The sequence below is a fragment of the Misgurnus anguillicaudatus genome, chromosome 23, assembly GCF_027580225.2.
Source record: "Misgurnus anguillicaudatus chromosome 23, ASM2758022v2, whole genome shotgun sequence".
Taxonomy (NCBI): domain Eukaryota; kingdom Metazoa; phylum Chordata; class Actinopteri; order Cypriniformes; family Cobitidae; genus Misgurnus; species Misgurnus anguillicaudatus.
The window spans coordinates 3093821-3114618 of NC_073359.2; the positions used below are offsets into that span (position 1 = coordinate 3093821).

General features: G+C 37.4%; 1 protein-coding gene across 1 annotated transcript; it reads right to left on the bottom strand.

Annotated features, from left to right (window-relative positions):
• Positions 1-326: 326 nt before the first annotated feature.
• Positions 327-14129, bottom strand: LOC129454192 (protein NLRC3-like). Its single transcript, XM_073861627.1, has 7 exons — positions 13931-14129; positions 8130-10184; positions 6783-6956; positions 6516-6689; positions 5177-5353; positions 1966-2015; positions 327-1666 (listed from the first exon to the last, which is right to left on the bottom strand). Exons 1-7 carry the CDS (start codon positions 14044-14046, stop codon positions 1122-1124), a joined length of 3291 nt encoding a protein of 1096 aa, XP_073717728.1. The 5' UTR covers positions 14047-14129; the 3' UTR covers positions 327-1121.
• Between the last annotated feature and the right edge of the window lie 6669 nt (positions 14130-20798).

Genomic DNA, 20798 nt, shown 5'->3' on the forward strand with positions numbered 1-20798 from the left:
GCAGCTCATTCACGTGTCATCTCTGTACAGTCAGATCTGAATGTGCTGCTGCTCAACTCCCTGTCCAGAGTGAACGCAGATGGGTGCCGGCTCGGGAAAGCAAAACCTCATGAATTGCAAGGCAGTATACTCAGATCTGAATGAGTCAAAGAGTCAGTAGGTTTATTGCTAAGCACTTTTATGTAAAAGAGATTCTAAATCTAGCAACCAAGCCACTAAGCTGGAAACACTATCTAGCTTTGGTGCAACATGTAGCACTAGGAGGTCATTCATGTTGCTGCCATTATACTTTATTAACTTCATGCAGAGGTATCATTAACCTCTATCATAGGAACTTGGATCATCCACTCATTTACATTACATGTAGCAATGTTTTATAATATTTTATTAATATAAACTTTACATACATACTTTATACAATATAGTTGCTATTATAATATTATATTTTGTTCATTTGTGTTTTACTTATACATTTAATGTTGTGTTAAATTTGTATATTTATTACGTATGTATTTGTGAACTGTCTATAATGTTTTTACAATAATCTGTTGGACAGTTTGCACTCTTTGTACTGCACTGTCTTATAATGTCATGGTCATTTTGAACATTGCCTCTCTGATCCTGAGTATTGATTTTAATAAATACTATAAACAAATGGATCCAATCAGAGAGGCAATGGTCACCATGCCCTGTAGACATGCCATGTAGAGTAGCCGGTAAATCCAAATATTGTCATAAAAAAGGCACCGGGTTGAGGCAGGCAGCAAACAATAATAATACTGAGTGCAGGTCAAAAACAAAACACTCGAGAGATATAAATCCAGGCAAAGTAAAAAAAACACACAGAAAAAAACTAAACAAGATAATAAACTAGAATGCTCAGAATTGCAGCCAGGTCAAACAATACTTCATGAGGAGTGAGTGAGGTTTAACAGGTTAAATAGTACAGGTAATGCATAGAAGGTGTGATTGAAAATGGACAAAAATCAAAGCATTGTGGGACATTGAGTCCTAGTACTCTGGTGAGTAGTTATCAGTAAAGTATCTGTCTGTCTGTCTGTCTGTCTACCACATCATGATTTGCTGATTTCAGATCGAGTCTGTCTATTTCTTTGAGTCAGTCACTGTGTTGTTTTACCTGAGAGAGACACTGAAGAAGTCAAATAAACATTAAATCCAGCATATAGAGGTTGTGTGAATGTTGTGTTGAATGTGTGTAAGTGTGTGAGTGTTTGTGTATCAGAGACGCTGTAGAAGGACAAAGTGCCGGCTGACCAGTCCAGATAAACTCCTATTCTATTAGATGGAGGTAAGGAAGCAGATACCATTATTTCCTTACTATCATGACGGGCACGTATACAACGATCAGAGCAGTGCAGGCTCCATGACTTTTTATTGAATCCAAACACGCTGTCGTCCCTCCTTTCTTTTCTGCGGATGTTTTTATATGAAACTGATATAAAAACACCCCAGCCTGTCCATTCAACCTCCCAGTAACAGCGTCCAGTCAGAGGCTCTCTACAAAAAACCTGAGGATAACACTCAAATCTGTCTGGATAATCAGGATACGACTGCTCCACATTCACAGCTGTCACCTTTCTGTTGTCCTCAGACAGTATGAGCTGAGTGTTTGCTGTGTTTGGATCCAATGTAAGATCACAGGCATCTGAAAACAAGGATGAAAATTTATAAAAAATATTATAACATATATAAGTGTGTGTGTTTGTGTGTTTTTTACATTGTAAGGACTAAATGTCGTCCTACAGGATGGTAAACATCAGGACCACATATATTTTGTGACACTGCCATGTAGTCCCCACAAGGAATTGATTATTAAATAAATGACTATGATGATCTTACTTGATAAACATTTCTGTGAGGGTGATACAATATACAGTTTAGTTTCTATGGAAAACCCTACAAAGCATAGAAACCTAATGTGTGTCTGTCTGTGTGTGTACTTACACTTGTGTAGTCCTGCAGTAATTCTTAATTCCTCTCTTCCATGATTCAAACTATACACAAACACAAATAAAATACACAAACATGATTCTAAATTCTGCTTCTGACACACAGTAAATACATTTGTGCAAAACGCGCACACAGTAGAGTATGTGAATAGTAAGCCTGTAGTATAGTTAGTTCCCTTTTAAAGGAATGCATTGCATTCATTCATATGGTAATAACTGTAATTATTTGAGGCTAAGATGTCTCTTGCTCGTTTCACGTCCATTTTCAGAGAAGTGAACGAGATGAAGCTAGATCGATCACATAACAAGTGGTGGCTCAAACCAGGGTTTTTCCGTGAGGGCAACCCCTTTTGCATGTTCAGGGTTACGCCCACATGTCTTCGAAACCTAAGAATATGGAAAGATTTCTGGTTTCCTTCTCAAGGCCTGAGGTTAGGTGCGGTCTGTCACCGCATGACTTTAACAACAGATACATCTCTATTAGGCTAAGGATCGGTTATGGAAGGCCAAAAGGGACAATTCTCAGCTAGACGCCAGGGAAAGTGTGCTTCTCCAGCTCAGAAGACCTCTTTCCTAGGCGTAGAATGGATTTCAGTAACTGCAGGCACAGTTGTCTCCTGCTCTTATAGACTCCATCCTTTAACCATAGGGTGCCCTGAGGGGGAACCTGTTTTGCATAATCAAGGTCACACGCAGATGTTTTGTGCCTTTATATTATGGAAGAGACCATGGTTCCAAATCTGGCAAATTTGGCTTAGGTTTAAACGAAAGCTTGGGACTCAGGAGAACTCTCATTGTCCTCTTTTGTTTTGTTTCACTCACCCAGCTCTGCTCAGATGCCATGGAACTAGGAAATTATGCGCATTTAAATGGACACTTTTTACTTCTTCAAGGTTTATGTGGCAACTATATCTGCCTTCCACACCGTAGTGGTTGGTAGGGACCAGCTAGTCATGCGTTTCCTGTGTGGCACTAAGAGACTGAGGCCTGCAGGTCATTCTCGGATCCCTGCGTGGGATCTGTATATGTGACCCGTCACGGAAACCAGGGACACAAGTCGGCAGCACAAGCTTCGAGAAAACGAGAAACAAAGTTTTTTTTTCAAAATTTGTGATTTTCGTTTTATTGCAGAATCTGTTAGTTGAGATCACGAAGAAGCCTCTCCATGTTTGAGATAGCAGTTTATGTATATTTAAAAGCGTATATTTTGCGGTTAAAATAGGCTTGTTTTCCGGAGATTCTAGCGTGCAGCGGGGGGCGTCATTGTCTGTGTGTATATTTACATACTGTATAAGCTTGTGTTTTCGCCTCCGCCCCCAAAGGGAACAGCGCGACCACCGAACAAGGACAGTTCACCCAAAACCGAAAACAATGTCATTAATGACTTACCATTATGTCGTTCTAAACTCGGAAGACCTACGTTCATCTTCGGAACACAGTTTAAGATGTTTTAACATTAGATTTAGTCCGAGAGCTTTCTGTCTCCTCCTTTGAAAATCTATGTACGGTTTCCATGTCCAGAAAGGTAATAAAAACATCATCAAAGTAGTCCATGTGACATCAGTGGGTCAGTAAAATTGTGTTGATGCATCGAAAATACAGTTTGGTCCAAAAATAGCAAGAATTACGACTTTATTCAGCATTGTCTTCTCTTCCGGCTCGAGCGTGAAGTCATGTGACTGTAGTGACGTGGCTTCTCTGTCCCTTAGACATGTTTGCTTAGTTTTTTTTTTTTTTTTTCAAACTTATAGCGTGCGTCTCCCCAGACTGTAAATGAAGCTCGGGCGCACAAAACAAAAGAAATATAAAAGAAGCTGGGGCGGAACAAATAACAGTCAACCGCATATACGTCAGCCGCGTCACTGACTTTATGGGGCGCCGCAGTCGGATGACGTCAAAGTACCGCGAGAGCTCTTTAAGAAATCTTACGGAGTAGTTTAATTTCGACTCGCTCTCGCGGTACTTTGACGTCATCCGACTGCGGCGCCCCATAAAGTCAGTGACGCGGCTGACTGTTATTTGTCCAAACACACAGAAGTTACACAGAGATCGTTGTATTCTTTATACAATTGGCTACATGTTTTGTCTATCAATATGTTCCATGAAGTCATTAGCTGATGGAGGAACGAGCGAGCGATTGGTAACATCTCTTAAGGACTTCAAGTTTTCGACGGTGCTGTTTTTGGATTATCTATTATTTCAAATACAAACTTTGAAGGCGGGTTCATGTGTTTAACGGAACGTAAATACCGGAGTGTAATCTGATATACCCTTACATGTTACGATGTAAATAGTCCTCAGAGTGTATATTATTGTATTACCAGAAGTTCATGCGAAATATCTATATTTCACGGATTATACGCATTTGTGGACAAAAATCATTGGATGATTCACACATCTGAAACAGACTGGATTTGACTAGTGATCCCCGCAAAGGTAACGTTAAAAGTCCTGTTTATTTTTGCATTTTGTCATTCGGACTTCTGTAATAAAATACTACATATGCTGCTGGAACCTCTGTATCTCAAAACGGCTTTACAGGGGGTATGGCTTAGCTAAATGAGATGTAAATGAGCCCTATTGTCTCTCCAGCCAGGGAAAAGGGAAAGTGTTAACTTTTTTCTTTCTCAAATTTCTCAGCATTCTCTTTCTTGAATGTGTTACATTCAAATGGCCACAACTTCTCCAAATCTTATCAGATTTCCATGTGTTACACATCGTTGGAAAGCTTAGAATCTGCACTTTCAGAATTTATGAATAACTCAAAATGCCCCAGATCCGACTTGTGTCCCTACTTTCCGTGACTGGTCACATATGGTCCTGAAGGGATTATCAGGGGTACCATTTGAGCTATTGGATACCATTTCAGAAAAGTTTCTTATACTGAAAACGATATTTCCCCTAGCTATTACCTCCCTCAAGAGGGTAGGAGATTTAGAGGCTCTCTCAGTTTCACTCACCTGCCTGGAGTTTGCATGATAATGGCTTTTCTACACCCTAGGCCGGGTAACATCCCTAAGGTTCTGAATAATATTCCACACCCCATAATACTGCAGGCTTTTTGTCCTCCACCTTTGAGGATTCTAGCCAGAAGGCGCCTAATTTGTTATACCCAGTGCATGTACACACATGCATGGTTGAAAAACTTTGACCGGGGTACATATTAAAACTTAACTATACTTCAGGCTTAAGTGTTTAGTTCATACTTGAGTACGTTGAGTGTTGAGTTTGTATCACAGAGTCTCTGAGAAAGCAGCTGAACTCCTGAGTGTTTTGGGTGATTGTAGCTCAGATCCAGCTCTCTCAGGTGTGATGATAGGTTTGAACTCAGAGCTGAAGCCAAATAACAACAACCTTCATCTGTCACCATACAACCAGATAATCTAAAGAGAGAAACATCAACATGTCTTCATAATAGGGTTGCCACCTGTCCCGGTTTTACCGGGATTGTCCTTCTTTTTAATAACCTGTCCCGGGAAATTTATCAACTCTCCCGGGACACTGAATGTCCCGGTTTTCGAAACGCTATGTGAATATGAAATTTAGCGCGCGCACGGCAGAGAGGGAGACCTTGCGTCTGTGTGTGTGTTTGCCTCATTTAGCGCATGTAAGACAGAGAGCTTCCTGATTGGCCCGTTTCAGGACATCAACCAATCAATTGTCAGTGTGGGTGGGCTTTTATCTCTTCTCCCGAACCAAACTAATCAGTGTATCTAGAAACAGGAGCGTCATGGCAGAGGGAGAGTGCCCCAAAAGCGAAAATATAAGACACATTTTACACCAGACTACACGAAAGTGTATCCCTGTCTTAAAAAGAGTTAAAATCTTGCATGGTGTAGAGTTTGTAACAGTGACTTCAGCTTTTCCTATGGCGGGTTAAATGATTGTAAAATACATGTTGAGGTGAGTTCAACAAGTTTAATTTCATGTGCATATTTGCTAGTTGCTATTTAGACCTGTTTAAAGTTGCAATGGAATATAAATAAAAACAGTTTACCTAAATAGTATAAGCAGCTTTAATAAATTGTAAACCTGATTTACATATTTTAACATAATGTACAAATAATTGGGTAACACTTTACATAAGGTTCATTAGTTAACACATGAACTAATAATAAACTGCACTTATAGCATAAAGCAATTTTTTATCTTTGTTAATGTTAATAATACATTTATTTAAATGTTGTTAACATTAGTTAATACACTGTAAACTAACATGAATAAACCATGAACAGTATTTTTATTTACTAACGTTATCAAAGATTAACAAATACAGTAACAAATGTACTGCTCACGGTTAGTTCATGTTAGTTAATACATTAACTAATGTTAACAAATAAGAATTGAAAAAAAGAGAATTGTAAAGTTTTGCCAATAATTGCATAAGCCTATAGAAATATTATGCTATTTGGGGGGGCTTGTGAGCAAACCAATTGGCCGGGTCATCTATATGTCCAGGTTTTTTATCAGACATGGGTGGCAACCCTACTTCATAATCTGTAGTTTGTCTTTTTCTGTTCTAAATCAGTATATAGAAATAAATACCTCAGTATCTGTAGTTTACAGTTGTGACTCTTAATAGCATCAGAGATGAGCTTTACTCCTGAATCCTGCAGGTCATTGTTACTCAGGTCCAGATCTTTCAGGTGACACTGTGAGGATTGTAGAGATGACGACAAACTTTCACAACACCCACCAGTTAGATTACACATTGACAATCTAAACAGAACAAAACAAAACAAAACAAATGATCTTCAAGTAGTTTTTCATTCTTGTTTTGGTACCTAAATAATTATACTGAAAATGACTGACCTCAGTATTTCTAGTTTACAGCTGTGACTCTTGAGAGCATCAAAGATGAGCTTCACTCCTGAATCCTGCAGGTCGTTCTTACTCAGGTCCAGATCTCTCACAGGTGAGTTTGGGGATTGTAGACATGAAGCCACAATTTTGCAACACTCAACAGTCATATTACAGCTCTGTAAACTGTGTGCAGGAAAAAACAAACAACACATTTAATTGAAATCTAACTTGACTTAAGTAATGGTAAATTATTCTATTATATGGAGCCATTTTTTACCTACACACATTAACATTTTTATGCATTTAACAATTTTCAGAATTTTGTCTGCTGATTGCTTCTTGAAAGGCAACTGCTATATTTTTATTAACCAACAGATGGCGCTGTTTTTAACATGCTGAAAGCTTTAAATCTTTACAGTCAGGATTAAGACTTAAAGGAATAGTCTACTCATTTTCAACATTAAAACATGTCACTACCCCAACCAAGAACTGCTGAATCATCCCTCCACCATCCGCGTGCGTGCACGCAAGCGCTGAAGCGCCGCTTCGATAGCATTTAGCTTAGCCCCATTCATTCAATGGTCCCATTTAGAGATAAAGTTAGAAGTGACTAAACACATCAACGTTTTTCCTATTTAAGACGAGTAGCCATACGAGCAAGTTTGGTGGTACAAAACAAAACATAGCACTTGACTTTTCTAAGGGGATTTAAAAGAGTAACTATATTTTATGGCGTAATAGCACTTTTGGGAGTACTTCGACTCGCCTGAAAAGTCCACTCCCCTTCTCACTCTCATAATGGGAGAGGGAGGGTGTTACTGCGCAGAGTCGAAGTACTCCCAAAAGTGCTATTACGCCATAAAATATAGTTACTCTTTTAAATTCGCTTAGAAAAGCGCTATGTTTTATTTTGTATCACCAAACTTGCTTGTATAACTACTCGTCTTAAATAGGAAAAACGTTGATGTGTTTGGTCACTTCTAACTTTATCTCTAAATGGTACCATTGAATGAATGGGGCTAAGCTAAATGCTATCGTAGCGTCGCAGCGCGCTCCAGCGCTTACGTGCACACACACAGATGATAGAGGGATGATTCAACAGTTCTTAGTTAAGGTAATAACATATTTTAAAATTGAAAATGAGTAGACTATTCCTTTAAGTAGCTCATGAAGCTTCAATTTCCCGTCACTACACTGCTGTATCCAAATTGTAAAATTGTATTAAACTGTTTTTCTGTTTTTCTGAACTGTGGTACATACTGATCTGTGCCCAGCTGACATTGCAAAACAAACATCAAAGGATTGAAATCGTCCTTTCTTTGTAGTAGGCCTAATATATTATAAATTAATACTCACATAGCTCTTGTGCAGTTGCTGACAGCTGGTACAAGTCTCATTCTCCCCTCCTGTGTTGTGTTGTATTTCTTCAGATCAAACTCATCCAGCGCCTCCTCTGACATCTGAAGCATGCAGGCTATAGCTGAACAGTGAGCAGCAGAGAGTTTCTTCTCTGAGTGTTTGTCTGATCTCACAAACTCCTCAATCTCTCTGTACAAAGTCTGATCATTCACTTCAAGAAGACACAGAAACAGATTGATGGATCTTTCAGCCGAGAGATCATCATGTTTAATTTTATCTTTAATGTACTGTGTGGTTTCACTGATGGTTTGTACGGTGTCCACCGTGTGTGTCAGTAGATCCTGTAAGAGTCTCTGATTGGACTCCAATGAGATGCTAAGCAGGAATCGCAGGAAAAGATCCAGATGTCCAGTTTTACTCTGAAGAGCTTTATCTACCACTGACTGTAGAAGAAGAGACAGAGAGATCTCCTCAGACCTATGATTATCAATGTCTGTGTATCTGCTGTACCAGTAAAAGTAATTCTTCTCCTTCATAAACATCTGCAGTGATTCTGTCTTCTTTGTTAAACAACTGTACAACACATAGAATGCAGACAGAAACTCCTGGATGCTGAGATGTATGAAGCAGTAGATTTTCCTTTGATGAATCACAGCTTCCTCCTTAAAGATCTCAGTGCAAATCCCAGAATGCACCGCAGCATCAGTGATGTTTATGCCAGATTCTCTCAGCTCCTCCTCATAAAACATCACATTACCCTTCATCAGCTGTTTGAAAGCCAGTTCAGACAGTTTGACAATCACTTCTCTGTTGGACTTCAGGAGTTTCTCTGGATCTCTCTCATCAAACTTCTCATTCTTCATATTCATCTGAATCAGCAGGAAGTGGATGTACATTTCAGTCAGATTTTTGGGGATGTCTGCTCTCACATTGTCTCGTTTCAGGATGTTTTGAAGCACAGTGGATGAGATCCAACAGAAGACTGGTATGTGACACATGATGTGGAGACTTATTGATCTTCTAATGTGTGAGATGATTCTGCTGGCTTGATGTTCATCACTGATTCTCTTCCTGAAATATTCCTCCTTCTGGGCATCCTTGAATCCCTGGATCTCTGTCACACGGTTTATGTATTTAGATGGGATTTGAATGGCTGCTGGTGGTCTGGAGGTGATCCAGATCAAAGCAGAGGGAAGCAGATCTCCTTTCATGAGGTTTGATATCAACACAGCCACTGATGAAGTCTGAGTCACGCCAGAAACTTTCTCACCATCTGAAAACATCAGTGTCATTCTGTTTTCATCCAGACCATCAAAGATGAACACAACTTTACACTCATCATAAATCTTTGAGTCCAGATCTTGAAGTTCAGGATGAAAGTCAATCAGAAGTTTGTGAAGACTGTACTGATCATCTTGTATCAAGTTCAGCTCTCGAAATGGAAGCACAAACATGAAATCTACATCCTGATTGGCTGTTCCCTCTGCCCAATCCAGAATAAACTTCTGTACAGAGATGGTTTTTCCAATTGCAGTGATGCCTTTAGTAAGAACGCTCTTGATTTTATTTTTCCTCTTTCTTCTTTTCTCTGTTTTATATTCTGGTTCAGGTAAGGGTTTAAATATATCATTGCAGTAGATTATTGTGTCTTGTAAGTATTGTGTTCTGGTGTTTTTCTCCATGTGTAAAACCTCATGTTCTTCATTTACTCCTTCACTCTCTCCCTCTATGATGTGTAATTGTGTGTAAATCCTCTTCAGGAGGGTTTGATTCTCTTGTTGTTTGATTCCCTCAAATAAACTCTCATACTTGTTTTTCATGATGGTTTTGTGTTGGTCTTTGACTCTCTCTAGAACATCATCCACTGGTTGATAAGAATCCTGAAGAAGGTCTTTAGTCTCCTCCAGCAGGTTGTCTTCTGTGTAGAGCTGCCTGAGGTCAGAGGTCACTGCTTCACTACTTAGATTAGGAAGATCCGGATTCATAGATGTGTCACTCTTCATAGACACACAACTGGATACTGGAGATGAAGCTTTCTGAATCTGTTTGTTCCTGATTAAAATCATACAATACAAAAATAGGTTGTCTCATCTGCTTTTTAATGAACAAAACTTGTATTTCTTATGTGCCTAAAGCTCTGTGTCCACTGGAGCCCATACGGAAATGTAATATATGTGAATATATGAAATATCCCTATATGAAATATATGGTAATATAAAGTAGAAACATATATGTACATATATGTACAACCATATATGACACCTATTCGAAAATGGAACAATTTCATATATTGACATATATGTCTATCTCATACAAATATATGTCTATGTGTGCAAAAAACATACATAGACATATATGTCATCTATATAATTATTTATATATGTGACATACATGACTCCACATATATGTCTAATATATGTTGCATACATATACTTATCATATATCATAAAATAATTAAATTTGAACCGTGGTATTTATCTATTTTTTACATGTTTCAGACCACAGGTAGGACGTATAACCCATTCACACAACTTAACACACAAACACAATTTATTATTTGTAATGTACCTGATGAGTCCAGTCGGGCCTCGAACCCGGGTCCTCACGTTGAAAGTCACCTCCACTATCCACTGATCCACCCAGCCATTGGATGGGAGGGGCTAACAACTTAAGCTATTTGTGTGTTACTGAGGTAGGCGCTGTTTAGCTTGTATTTTACAGTGTTTGTTTTACAGTTTTTCTCAGTCGCTTTGGTACATTTCTCAGATCAGAATTGAAATTCTCAAAGCTGCTTGTTCAATTCTCACATCATTGTGTCACTTTTGCACATCAAAAAAGCAGTTTCTCATTTCTTTGAACAAGTTGCAAATGCTTTGGTACATCCATGCAAATGATTATGTACAATTCTCTGCTTTTTCCTACATTATCAGTTGCTTATGTCATGTTGATCAAAATGTATTATAATGGGTCTCTGTTGAATAGTCTCACCCCCCACAACATTTAGGCATTAGTTCACAGTATAAGTCTTTACATGCAAAATGGTTGAACATGTTGTCAAAATACAGGATATGGTCAAACATATTTCTATACATTTCCATTAGACATTTTTTCTAAATCTGTCCTGACTTGGTAAATTGCTCCCAGGTGAATCTAGACTTTCTCTAACAGACAGAAATGTCCCCAGCAAGCAAAAACCGAGACGTTGAAATGACTGCTAACTACCCAATATAGTCCGGCAATGAGTAACCCACTTCTACCCTAAATAACCTTGAATTTGGTTACATGCCATTTTTGCCAAAATAACTTGAAGATGTATGATATTCCAACATGTAAGCAAAGTGTGTTCAAGGTGTTTGCTTTCATTTCTTTTACATGTTCTAAAAGTATATGCATCATCTATTCTTGGGCTATGGTTAGACATCTTTTAGACATCTATCATGTTCACATTTCTACTTTTTTTTCTCTTTATGTTATGCAGTGCTTGCAGTGCTGTCTTTATCTTTCTTTATGGCAATGACATGGTCTTTCAATGAATTACAGTACAAACAGTAAAAGCGTAAATGTAAATTTTGTCCAGTCTCTTGCAATCAAATTCACACATAAGTTATACTAAGTGTAACTTACAATTTACAATACTTGTCGTCAAAACTTTAGCCATAGTTTACATCAGAACATCACTTCAGAGTAAACTGTTATATTGACAACATGACTAAACAATTTGACTGTCTTATCCGTACACAATGACACAATGACTTGTTATTCTGATGGCACTGACATGTTCATTGACACAGATATTTAATTTTGAGAGATGAACTAAGTATTTTGAGTAAAAGAGTGGCTTTTGCAGGCTATCCATGATGTTTTGCTATTGTTGTGAGAAATGCACTTACTGTTTTGCAAATTGTGAGTATGATTCGAGAAATGTACCAAAGCGACTGAGAAAAACTGTATTAATTCTCCTGTTTTTATTTTATGCAGGGGTACACAGTGCAAATTTAACCCTTGTGCCTTGTTCAAATTTAATACATCCACTAAATTAAACATCTGTAAAAATGTATCAGATTATTTTTTCACTTTTTTTGCATAAATTTGTTAGTCAGTACTGATCAAAACTAAAATTTTTTACAAAAATTCCATGATTTTAACTCTTTAATTGCCAAGTTCATAAGTGGATTTGGGGAAAATCTAAATGACAAATTTTCAATACAAAAAGTGATTGTAGACTGGATTTTTGTTAACCTTTTTCGCAGTCTTGGGCATGTCAAATATAAAGTAAAAACATTGGCTTTTGATTATTGTTTTCTTCCTCATTTATTGTTAGTGGCTGTTTTTGCCCCATTGACTTCCATTATAACCACATTTTTTGATTGCAGAGCAATGACACCTTGTTATAATGCATTTTTGAATGTTGGTGATTTTTCCTTTTGCAAAGAGGTCAAATTTGTCATTTTTACTGTTGATCACCATGTGGCACCATTAACCCTTTAGTAGACCTGTGCTGTGCAGAGCTTAATTTCTATCTTGTACATATATGTAATATGGGGGCGGTTTCCCAGACAGGGATTATCTTAATCCAGGACTAGGCCTTAGTTTAATTAGGAAATATAACTAGTTTTAACAAACATGCCTTACTAAAAACATTACCTGTATCCATTTAGAGGCAAAACAAAGGGCCCTGATGTATTTTAAGATATGTCAGTGCAAGTTGTTTTCAGTTTGGACAGCTCTTAAAAATGTTTTAGTCTAGGACTAGTCTAATCCCTGTCCGGGAAACCGCCCCCATGGAGTATAACTCCATAATAAAAGTATAGTATTGTGCCAAATGCATGCAGTTTGAAACTAGGCAGGGTTATAATGTTATGACCCTAATCATTTTTAAACAATATATTTACAGACCTATATAGGCTATGTTGTTTTAGCAAATCTAGACATAAAACATATTGATATCATATGGTTGGAGCATACAGTGTCATGTAAAAATCCATCTTATATGGTTGTAAAATACAAACCCATATAAGAATTCATACATATACATATTTTAAATATATGTATTTAAATACATTTTAATATGAATATTCCATATAGGTTTAAAACATATATCTTCATATATCAAGAGTATCTATTTATGTGATATTAATATATGTATTTACATACATTTTAATATGAGTATTTCATATAGGTCTAAAACATATATCTTCATATATCAAGAGTATCTATATATGTGATATTAATATATGTATTTATATACATTTTAATATGAGTATTTCATATAGGTTTAAAACATATATCTCATATATCAAGATTATTTATATATGTGATATTCATATATGTATTTATATACATTTTAATATGAGTATTTCATATAGGTTTAAAACATATATCTTCATATATCAAGAGTATCTATATATGTGATATTAATATATGTATTTCTATACATTTTAATATGAGTATTTCATATATGTTTTAAACCTATATATTCATATATCCAGAGGATCTATATATGTGATATTAATATATTGCATATATATGTAACATATATGCCAAGATCGGTTTTGATATAGGGACATATATGTCATATATTACATTTCCGTATGGGAGTGCTTAAACGTGGCTCTAAACAGCAAGCGTTGAGCAACAGTAAGAGTCATTGATGAGTTAACACAAAGTTGAATTTTTTTTACTGAGCATGGACAAAAACCACCAGCTGCAGTTTTTACATTGGAAACAACCAAAGTCATACTTCGGTCGCAGAATAAAACAGTCCAGTGCACACATGGCCTTAATAAATAATAGCTCACCTGAAGTCAGAAGTCACTTCTCCACTACTTAGATAAGGAGGATTCTCAATAATGGATCTGTCACTCTTCATAGCCAGACAGCTGGGTTCTGGAGATACTGAAGTACCTTCTTCCATCTTATTATTGAGATTTATTTTTTCTGAAGATGAGTTTTTAGATGCCGTGCTGCTCTTCTTTCCATCAATAATGAATCCACTTTGACACCTGCACAATGGGTATTTATTCATATATTTGTGTACATTGTCTGACTGCGGCTTGAACACATAACACTAATAACACAAAGATCCCAGGTTTGAATTTAAGAGAACACATTGGCTGTCTGAAATAGCCTTCTACAGATGGTTTCATCGGATGCACATCCATTGTCACGTTTCGCATCTGGTCTTAACTTTACTTCCAGTTTCTGGGCCCTATCTTGCACCCAGCGCAATTGACTTTGTCAGTGACGCATGTATCATTTCGTATTTTGCACCTGCGCACAGCGGGTTTTTCCCTCCACAGACGCACGTCGGCAAACAAGGGAATGAACTTGCGCTCCCTGGGGGGGTACAGCGCAAAAAAGGAGGCGTGCTCCGGCGCAAACCATCTCTTATGCTATTTTGCAGTTTCAAAAAACAATTGCGCTACTAACCAAAAAAAAACTAGTCTAAAGTCAGTGGCGCGTTGCGCGTAGTTCATTATGCTATTTTAAGGACGCATGCTTGACCATAATGTATAGCGTGCACAACGCGCATTGCTTATCTAATCTACACAGATGCATCAGTTATTTTTGCAAATCATAAATTGTTACAATAAAAAAAATATTAATACATGAGATAAGGGAAATCATTGTGGTGAGCATTGTGAGTTTTTATTTATTTTGTGTGGCAGCGTTAAACAATTCTCATGCAAATAACGATTAAAATATTTCCATAAGTTTGTTGTATGGCTGTATTATGTTTATTTTATCTAAATAATAATAAAAATGTTTTCATAACCTTAATGTACAGTCTTGTTCAAAATAATAGCAGTACAATGTGACTAACCAGAATAATCAAGGTTTTTAGTATATTTTTTATTGCTACATGGCAAACAAGTGACCAGTAGGTTCAGTAGATTCTCAGAAAACAAATGAGACCCAGCATTCATGATATGCACGCTCTTAAGGCTGCGCAATTGGGCAATTAGTTGAATTAGTTGAAAGGGGTGTGTTCAAAAAAATAGCAGTGTGGCATTCAATCACTGAGGTCATCAATTTTGTGAAGAAACAGGTGTGAATCAGGTGGCCCCTATTTAAGGATGAAGCCAACACTTGTTGAACATGCATTTGAAAGCTGAGGAAAATGGGTCGTTCAAGACATTGTTCAGAAGAACAGCGTACTTTGATTAAAAAGTTGATTGGAGAGGGGAAAACCTATAAAGAGGTGCAAAAAATGATAGACTGTTCAGCTAAAATGATCTCCAATGCCTTAAAATGGAGAGCAAAACCAGAGAGACGTGGAAGAAAACGGAAGACAACCATCAAAATGGATAGAAGAATAACCAGAATGGCAAAGGCTCAGCCAATGATCACCTCCAGGATGATCAAAGACAGTCTGGAGTTACCTGTAAGTACTGTGACAGTTAGAAGACGTCTGTGTGAAGCTAATCTATTTTCAAGAATCCCCCGCAAAGTCCCTCTGTTAAAAAAAGGCATGTGCAGAAGAGGTTACAATTTGCCAAAGAACACATCAACTGGCCTAAAGAGAAATGGAGGAACATTTTGTGGACTGATGAGAGTAAAATTGTTCTTTTTGGGTCCAAGGGCCACAGGCAGTTTGTGAGACGACCCCCAAACTCTGAATTCAAGCCACAGTACACAGTGAAGACAGTGAAGCATGGAGGTGCAAGCATCATGATATGGGCATGTTTCTCCTACTATGGTGTTGGGCCTATTTATCACATACCAGGGATCATGGATCAGTTTGCATATGTTAAAATACTTGAAGAGGTCATGTTGCCCTATGCTGAAGAGGACATGCCCTTGAAATGGTTGTTTCAACAAGACAATGACCCAAAACACACTAGTAAATGGGCAAAGTCTTGGTTCCAAACCAACAAAATTAATGTTATGGAGTGGCCAGCCCAATCTCCAGACCTTAATCCAATTGAGAACTTGTGGGGTGATATCAAAAATGCTGTTTCTGAAGCAAAACCAAGAAATGTGAATGAATTGTGGAATGTTGTTAAAGAATCATGGAGTGGAATAACAGCTGAGAGGTGCCACAAGTTGGTTGACTCCATGCCACACAGATGTCAAGCAGTTTTAAAAAAAACTGTGGTCATACAACTAAATATTAGTTTAGTGATTCACAGGATTGCTAAATCCCAGAAAAAAAAATGTTTGTACAAAATAGTTTTGAGTTTGTACAGTCAAAGGTAGACACTGCTGTTTTTTTGAACACATCCCTTTCAACTAATTGCCCAATTGCACAGCCTTAAGAGCGTGCATATCATGAATGCTGGGTCTTGTTTGTTTTCTGAGAATCTACTGAACCTACTGGTAACTTGTTTGCCACGTAGCAATAAAAAATATACTAAAAACCTTGATTATTCTGATTAGTCACATTGTACTGCTATTATTTTGAACAATACTGTATATGAACTTGATTTGTAAGTGTACTTTGGGGTTGAACCTTGCTTGCGTTTCTTGGGTCCGATTTCAAAGCCCCCAAACCCTTTTAGCGGTGAGGGTGGACGCAGCAATGTCTTCCTGTGTGCCCGATTTATGCTGGCAAGCTTGGGATCCCCCCGTCTCCTGACATCATTGTAGTGCTTGGCGCAGCTGATGAGACAATTGTGGCTATTTCCTCTCACGCCTGTTTAACCGACGCTGATTTGGGCGGGTTTCTCCCATCCCCATACAAAACAACTTCTCTGTCTTTGACTGCTCTTACAAGAACGTGGGTCTCCTCGGCTGTGAACCGCTACTGGCGTGCGCCTGGTAAATCCGTCATAATAATAGCAACCCGCCATGGAACTTGCGCCCTTGTGTTTAAAGGGAATGTTTGATAGCGTTCTGATTGGTTTATTTGACGTTACGCCCAAACCACACCTATGAATAATGAACCTACTTCAGACCAACCCCTTATTGATTTGCGCCTCGTGCAAGAGTCATTTCTCCCGCCGGGAAAATAGCAACAGCGCCCAAGATCCGCCCACAAAGTCACTTGCGCTTTGCACTTCGCACATGCATTTCAGATCGTTAAAATAGGGCCCTCTGTGTATTTAATGGTCTGACTAGTGGCAAACATAAATTCTTGAACAAATACCTCGTCAAAAATAACATAGTGCCCCACGGTTTGGATTAGTTAGGTTCAGGTCAGCTCACCTCACTTTGGCTTGCTTTTAAGCATATATGCAGATGTGCGCGTCACGAATCTGCCACTACAAACTACAAGTCTGAAAAAAACTGTTATGGTGTTCCTGATTCTCAACCTGTGCATGTTTGCTCAAGACAGCACAAGCTAGCATGGAGGTAAATGTAATCTTTATATTATAGCGATGACGCTGGTAGTGACGATTCTCTCAGACCAATCAGTGATCAACAGTTTTCGTGTCACGTTTTGGTATCAGCTCTGGTCGCTTGGAACCCCAACCGAGATGGTACTAGAAAAAGTATTGGGTAGTACAAACTGAACCCAGTTGATAAGATCTTAAAAGTAAGCTGACCCGACCCAAACCGTGTGGTACTATGCAATGGAATAGCAAAGGTTTGCGTGGCCACATATACCCTCATATAGTCCATTATTTGAGAGGACAGCTTTGTCAGAGTATGCACTCATTCAATCCCATCATGCACTGTAATAACAAATGAACATTCAATGTACACACAACTGTTAGTCACAACCTAATAACTTTGATAACTTTCATACATTCACATCTTCAAGTGGACAAAATAAAATACATCATGCTGGCCAAAACTTGATTTACTACTAGCCTGCAAAACAACCATTTTGTCATATGACTGCCACAGTAAAAATGAAAGAAACCCTTCAGACTGCGGCGTCTTTCAAAACCAAAAGGCCAGATAAACTGGTTTGTCAGTAAAATAACTTTCTAAGATAACCTCCATTCGCAGTTAGTGTTGAGAAATAATGCTTGGCTTTTGGTGAGGTTATTGGTCATGAAAATATATCTTATCCTAAACAATACTGTCACTTTTATTTTCTCCATTAAAAAATCCAATGATTAGGTTGAGAAAGGAATATTCACAGATGATTTTTTTCTGTTCTTCTTATCAAGTCTATCAGATCACAAAATGGTGCAGTTGTCAGTTTTTCTAAACTCTATTAAGCCAATGAGTGCCTGTTGGCATTTCAATACAACCTTGCTGGATGATAAATGTTTTAAGGAAAGTTTCAAAGTTTATTGGGATGACTTTAGTACTACCAAGAGTCCTTTAAAACAACAGCTGCAAAGCAGTGCCATTCAGTTTCTATATGTATTCATAATAAATACATAAATATTACGATCAACTCCACTTTAAAGAGTTTTTTATTGATTAACGTACTTTTGCTTTACTCTCTTCAGGCATCTTTACATCATCAAGCACACATCTTATCATAAGGTTTCAATCAAACACATATGTTAAAATAATAAATTATATGACAAACATCTGTTGTACAGGATTATAAATGTACGTACCATGAGAAATGATCCAGCTTCTGAATGTTGTTTTTTCTTCTTCCGTTCATTTTACTTTTGATTTAACTCGTCCGACCTGTTTGGTTGAATCCACCCACTTGCTTTTCATACACTGCATGCCTAAAAACGTTTTTGGAAATATATTTGTGTTCTTGTACGCATGACTTGAATGTGTTTTCAGCTGGGGAAAGTTTTGTTAACTTGTTGGAGACATCTCATCCTCTACATGATTGGCCAGAAGTTACGGCTGTGTATAATACAATTAAAATCAGTCTGTTATTTGTTTGGGTGAAAACTTTCAATCATAATCTTTACAAAAGAAATCTAGAATGAAGATGATTTAGGAGTTGGAACAGCGAAAGATGGTATATGAAGCTAGGCTGTGACTTTAAGTGCTATAAGCCACCAGCGGCCAGAGATAAAAGTTTTTCTGACAAAAATGTAAAAAAAAATGCATCACAGTGTGATAGTCACTTTTTATTTGTAAAGCATGTTCAAAACTTTTACATTTACTCATTTAGCAGATGCTTTTTTCCAAAGCGACATACAAATGAGGTAAATAGAAGCAATTAGAACAACACAAGAACAGCAAAACATAAGTCCACTAGAACTCAAGTCTAACACAGTGTAGCCTACATATGGGTTAGTTGTTTTTAGACAGAAAAATAGAAAAATATTAAGATATTAAGCTCTGTATTAGTAAGTGAGGTGTTGGCAGAAGAGATGGTTTTTGCCAATTCTTAAAGACGGCTACAAAATCAGCAGATCTTAAAGCAACCGGCAGATCATTCGACATGGAACAGATTCAGAGAAGATACACAATAGTGTTATTAAAAGTTGCAATGTTGCAGTTATGAAACTGAACATGCTATATAATACACTTCAAAAGAGGCAACACAATTCCTTTCATAATTTCTGTCAATCTAAAGTATCTCTCTGTTTCTGAGGACTCATTGTTTTGTGTAGGTTGTAGTACATTAGACTCTGTTGTGTGTCGCCCTCTCCTGGGATAAACTTGAAGTCTTTATGTGGTAGATTTACAGCAGTGCATCATGTCTTCATGTTTCCCAGAAATAATATAATCCATACACTGTCAGAAACAAATGTTATAAATGATCTCTATTCTCTAGCTGTCACTGGGGCGGTACCCTTTTAAAAAGTACACCTGTGCCCATAAAGAGTTCATATTAATACCTCGAGGTTCATACTGACACCACATATCTGTACCTAAATGGGGTCTTTACAAAGGGTACTGGCCAAGTGACAGTTTTGGGAACATTATTTTAATAAACTGTGAAAGTTCAACAATGTAGACAGAATTTTCAAGTTGATGTGACCCCTTTAAATTAAACATGACTTTGTTTTGTGTTATTTAGTGAATTCACTTTGGAAATCCTTTTGATCTGTACATCACAGAGAGACTCTTGTATATTTGGTGCAGTGTTGTTTTTGTCCACTAGAGGCAGTTGACTCGGCTGTATTGGGTGAACTGATTACATCTAACCTAAATGATGAAGTCAACTAAACACAGACATGCACACGGTTACTGTGATGTTTCAAGAAAATTACTTCATCTTAATATTTTCTTTATTGTAATGTGTGAATCCTCTGCGCATTGATGTTGATTTTACCTGAAATAGGTGAGCACATATGAATGAGGCCTGAAACCGCTTAGAAAATATCTGAATTTATGCACTTTATTCCTGCTTACACATTTGTGGGTCATATCCGATCTGTGCCGCATGAGGGAAACATCAGAATTGAGTCACTTCGAGCAATGCAATGTAAATGCGGCCTATCAAACAACAGACAACAAAAGAAAAAATCATTTTTGTAGCTTTTAAAAGATTAATTCATTTATGGAATGAAGACAGTTTTTTTATTTTTAAACTGTTAGACTTTATTTGTAACTTTGTTCTTTTCTATTTTCATATGTTTTCAATTTCTTGATTTATTTTTTTCCCCTTTTTTGCTGATCCAAAATTATTTAATCCGTGACTCAAAAAACATAATGTTATCAGTTTAATCTTTGTAAAATGATGTAATTTGAGAGTAGGTATTGAAATCCACCCTAGTTCAACAAGGTCTACTTAGTCTGCCTTCGCCACTGATTGGTTTGTTGGGAGAATCCATTAAGAGTCACAGATGGGACAGTGTTGATAAAAAGCTTTCACAACAATGAAAAGTTCAAACAGGCCTAAAA

Excerpts from the sequence above, each read along its gene's own strand:
- LOC129454192 (XM_073861627.1), bottom strand. The coding sequence starts at position 14,046 with ATGGAAGAAGGTACTTCAGTATCTCCAGAACCCAGCTGTCTGGCTATG. Across the intron at positions 6,957-8,129 it reads AGCAACTGCACAAGAGCTAT|TTTACAGAGCTGTAATATGA; the intron begins GTGAGTATTAAT and ends TCCTGCACACAG. Across the intron at positions 1,667-1,965 it reads TACTGCAGGACTACACAAGT|ATGCCTGTGATCTTACATTG; the intron begins GTAAGTACACAC and ends CCTTGTTTTCAG.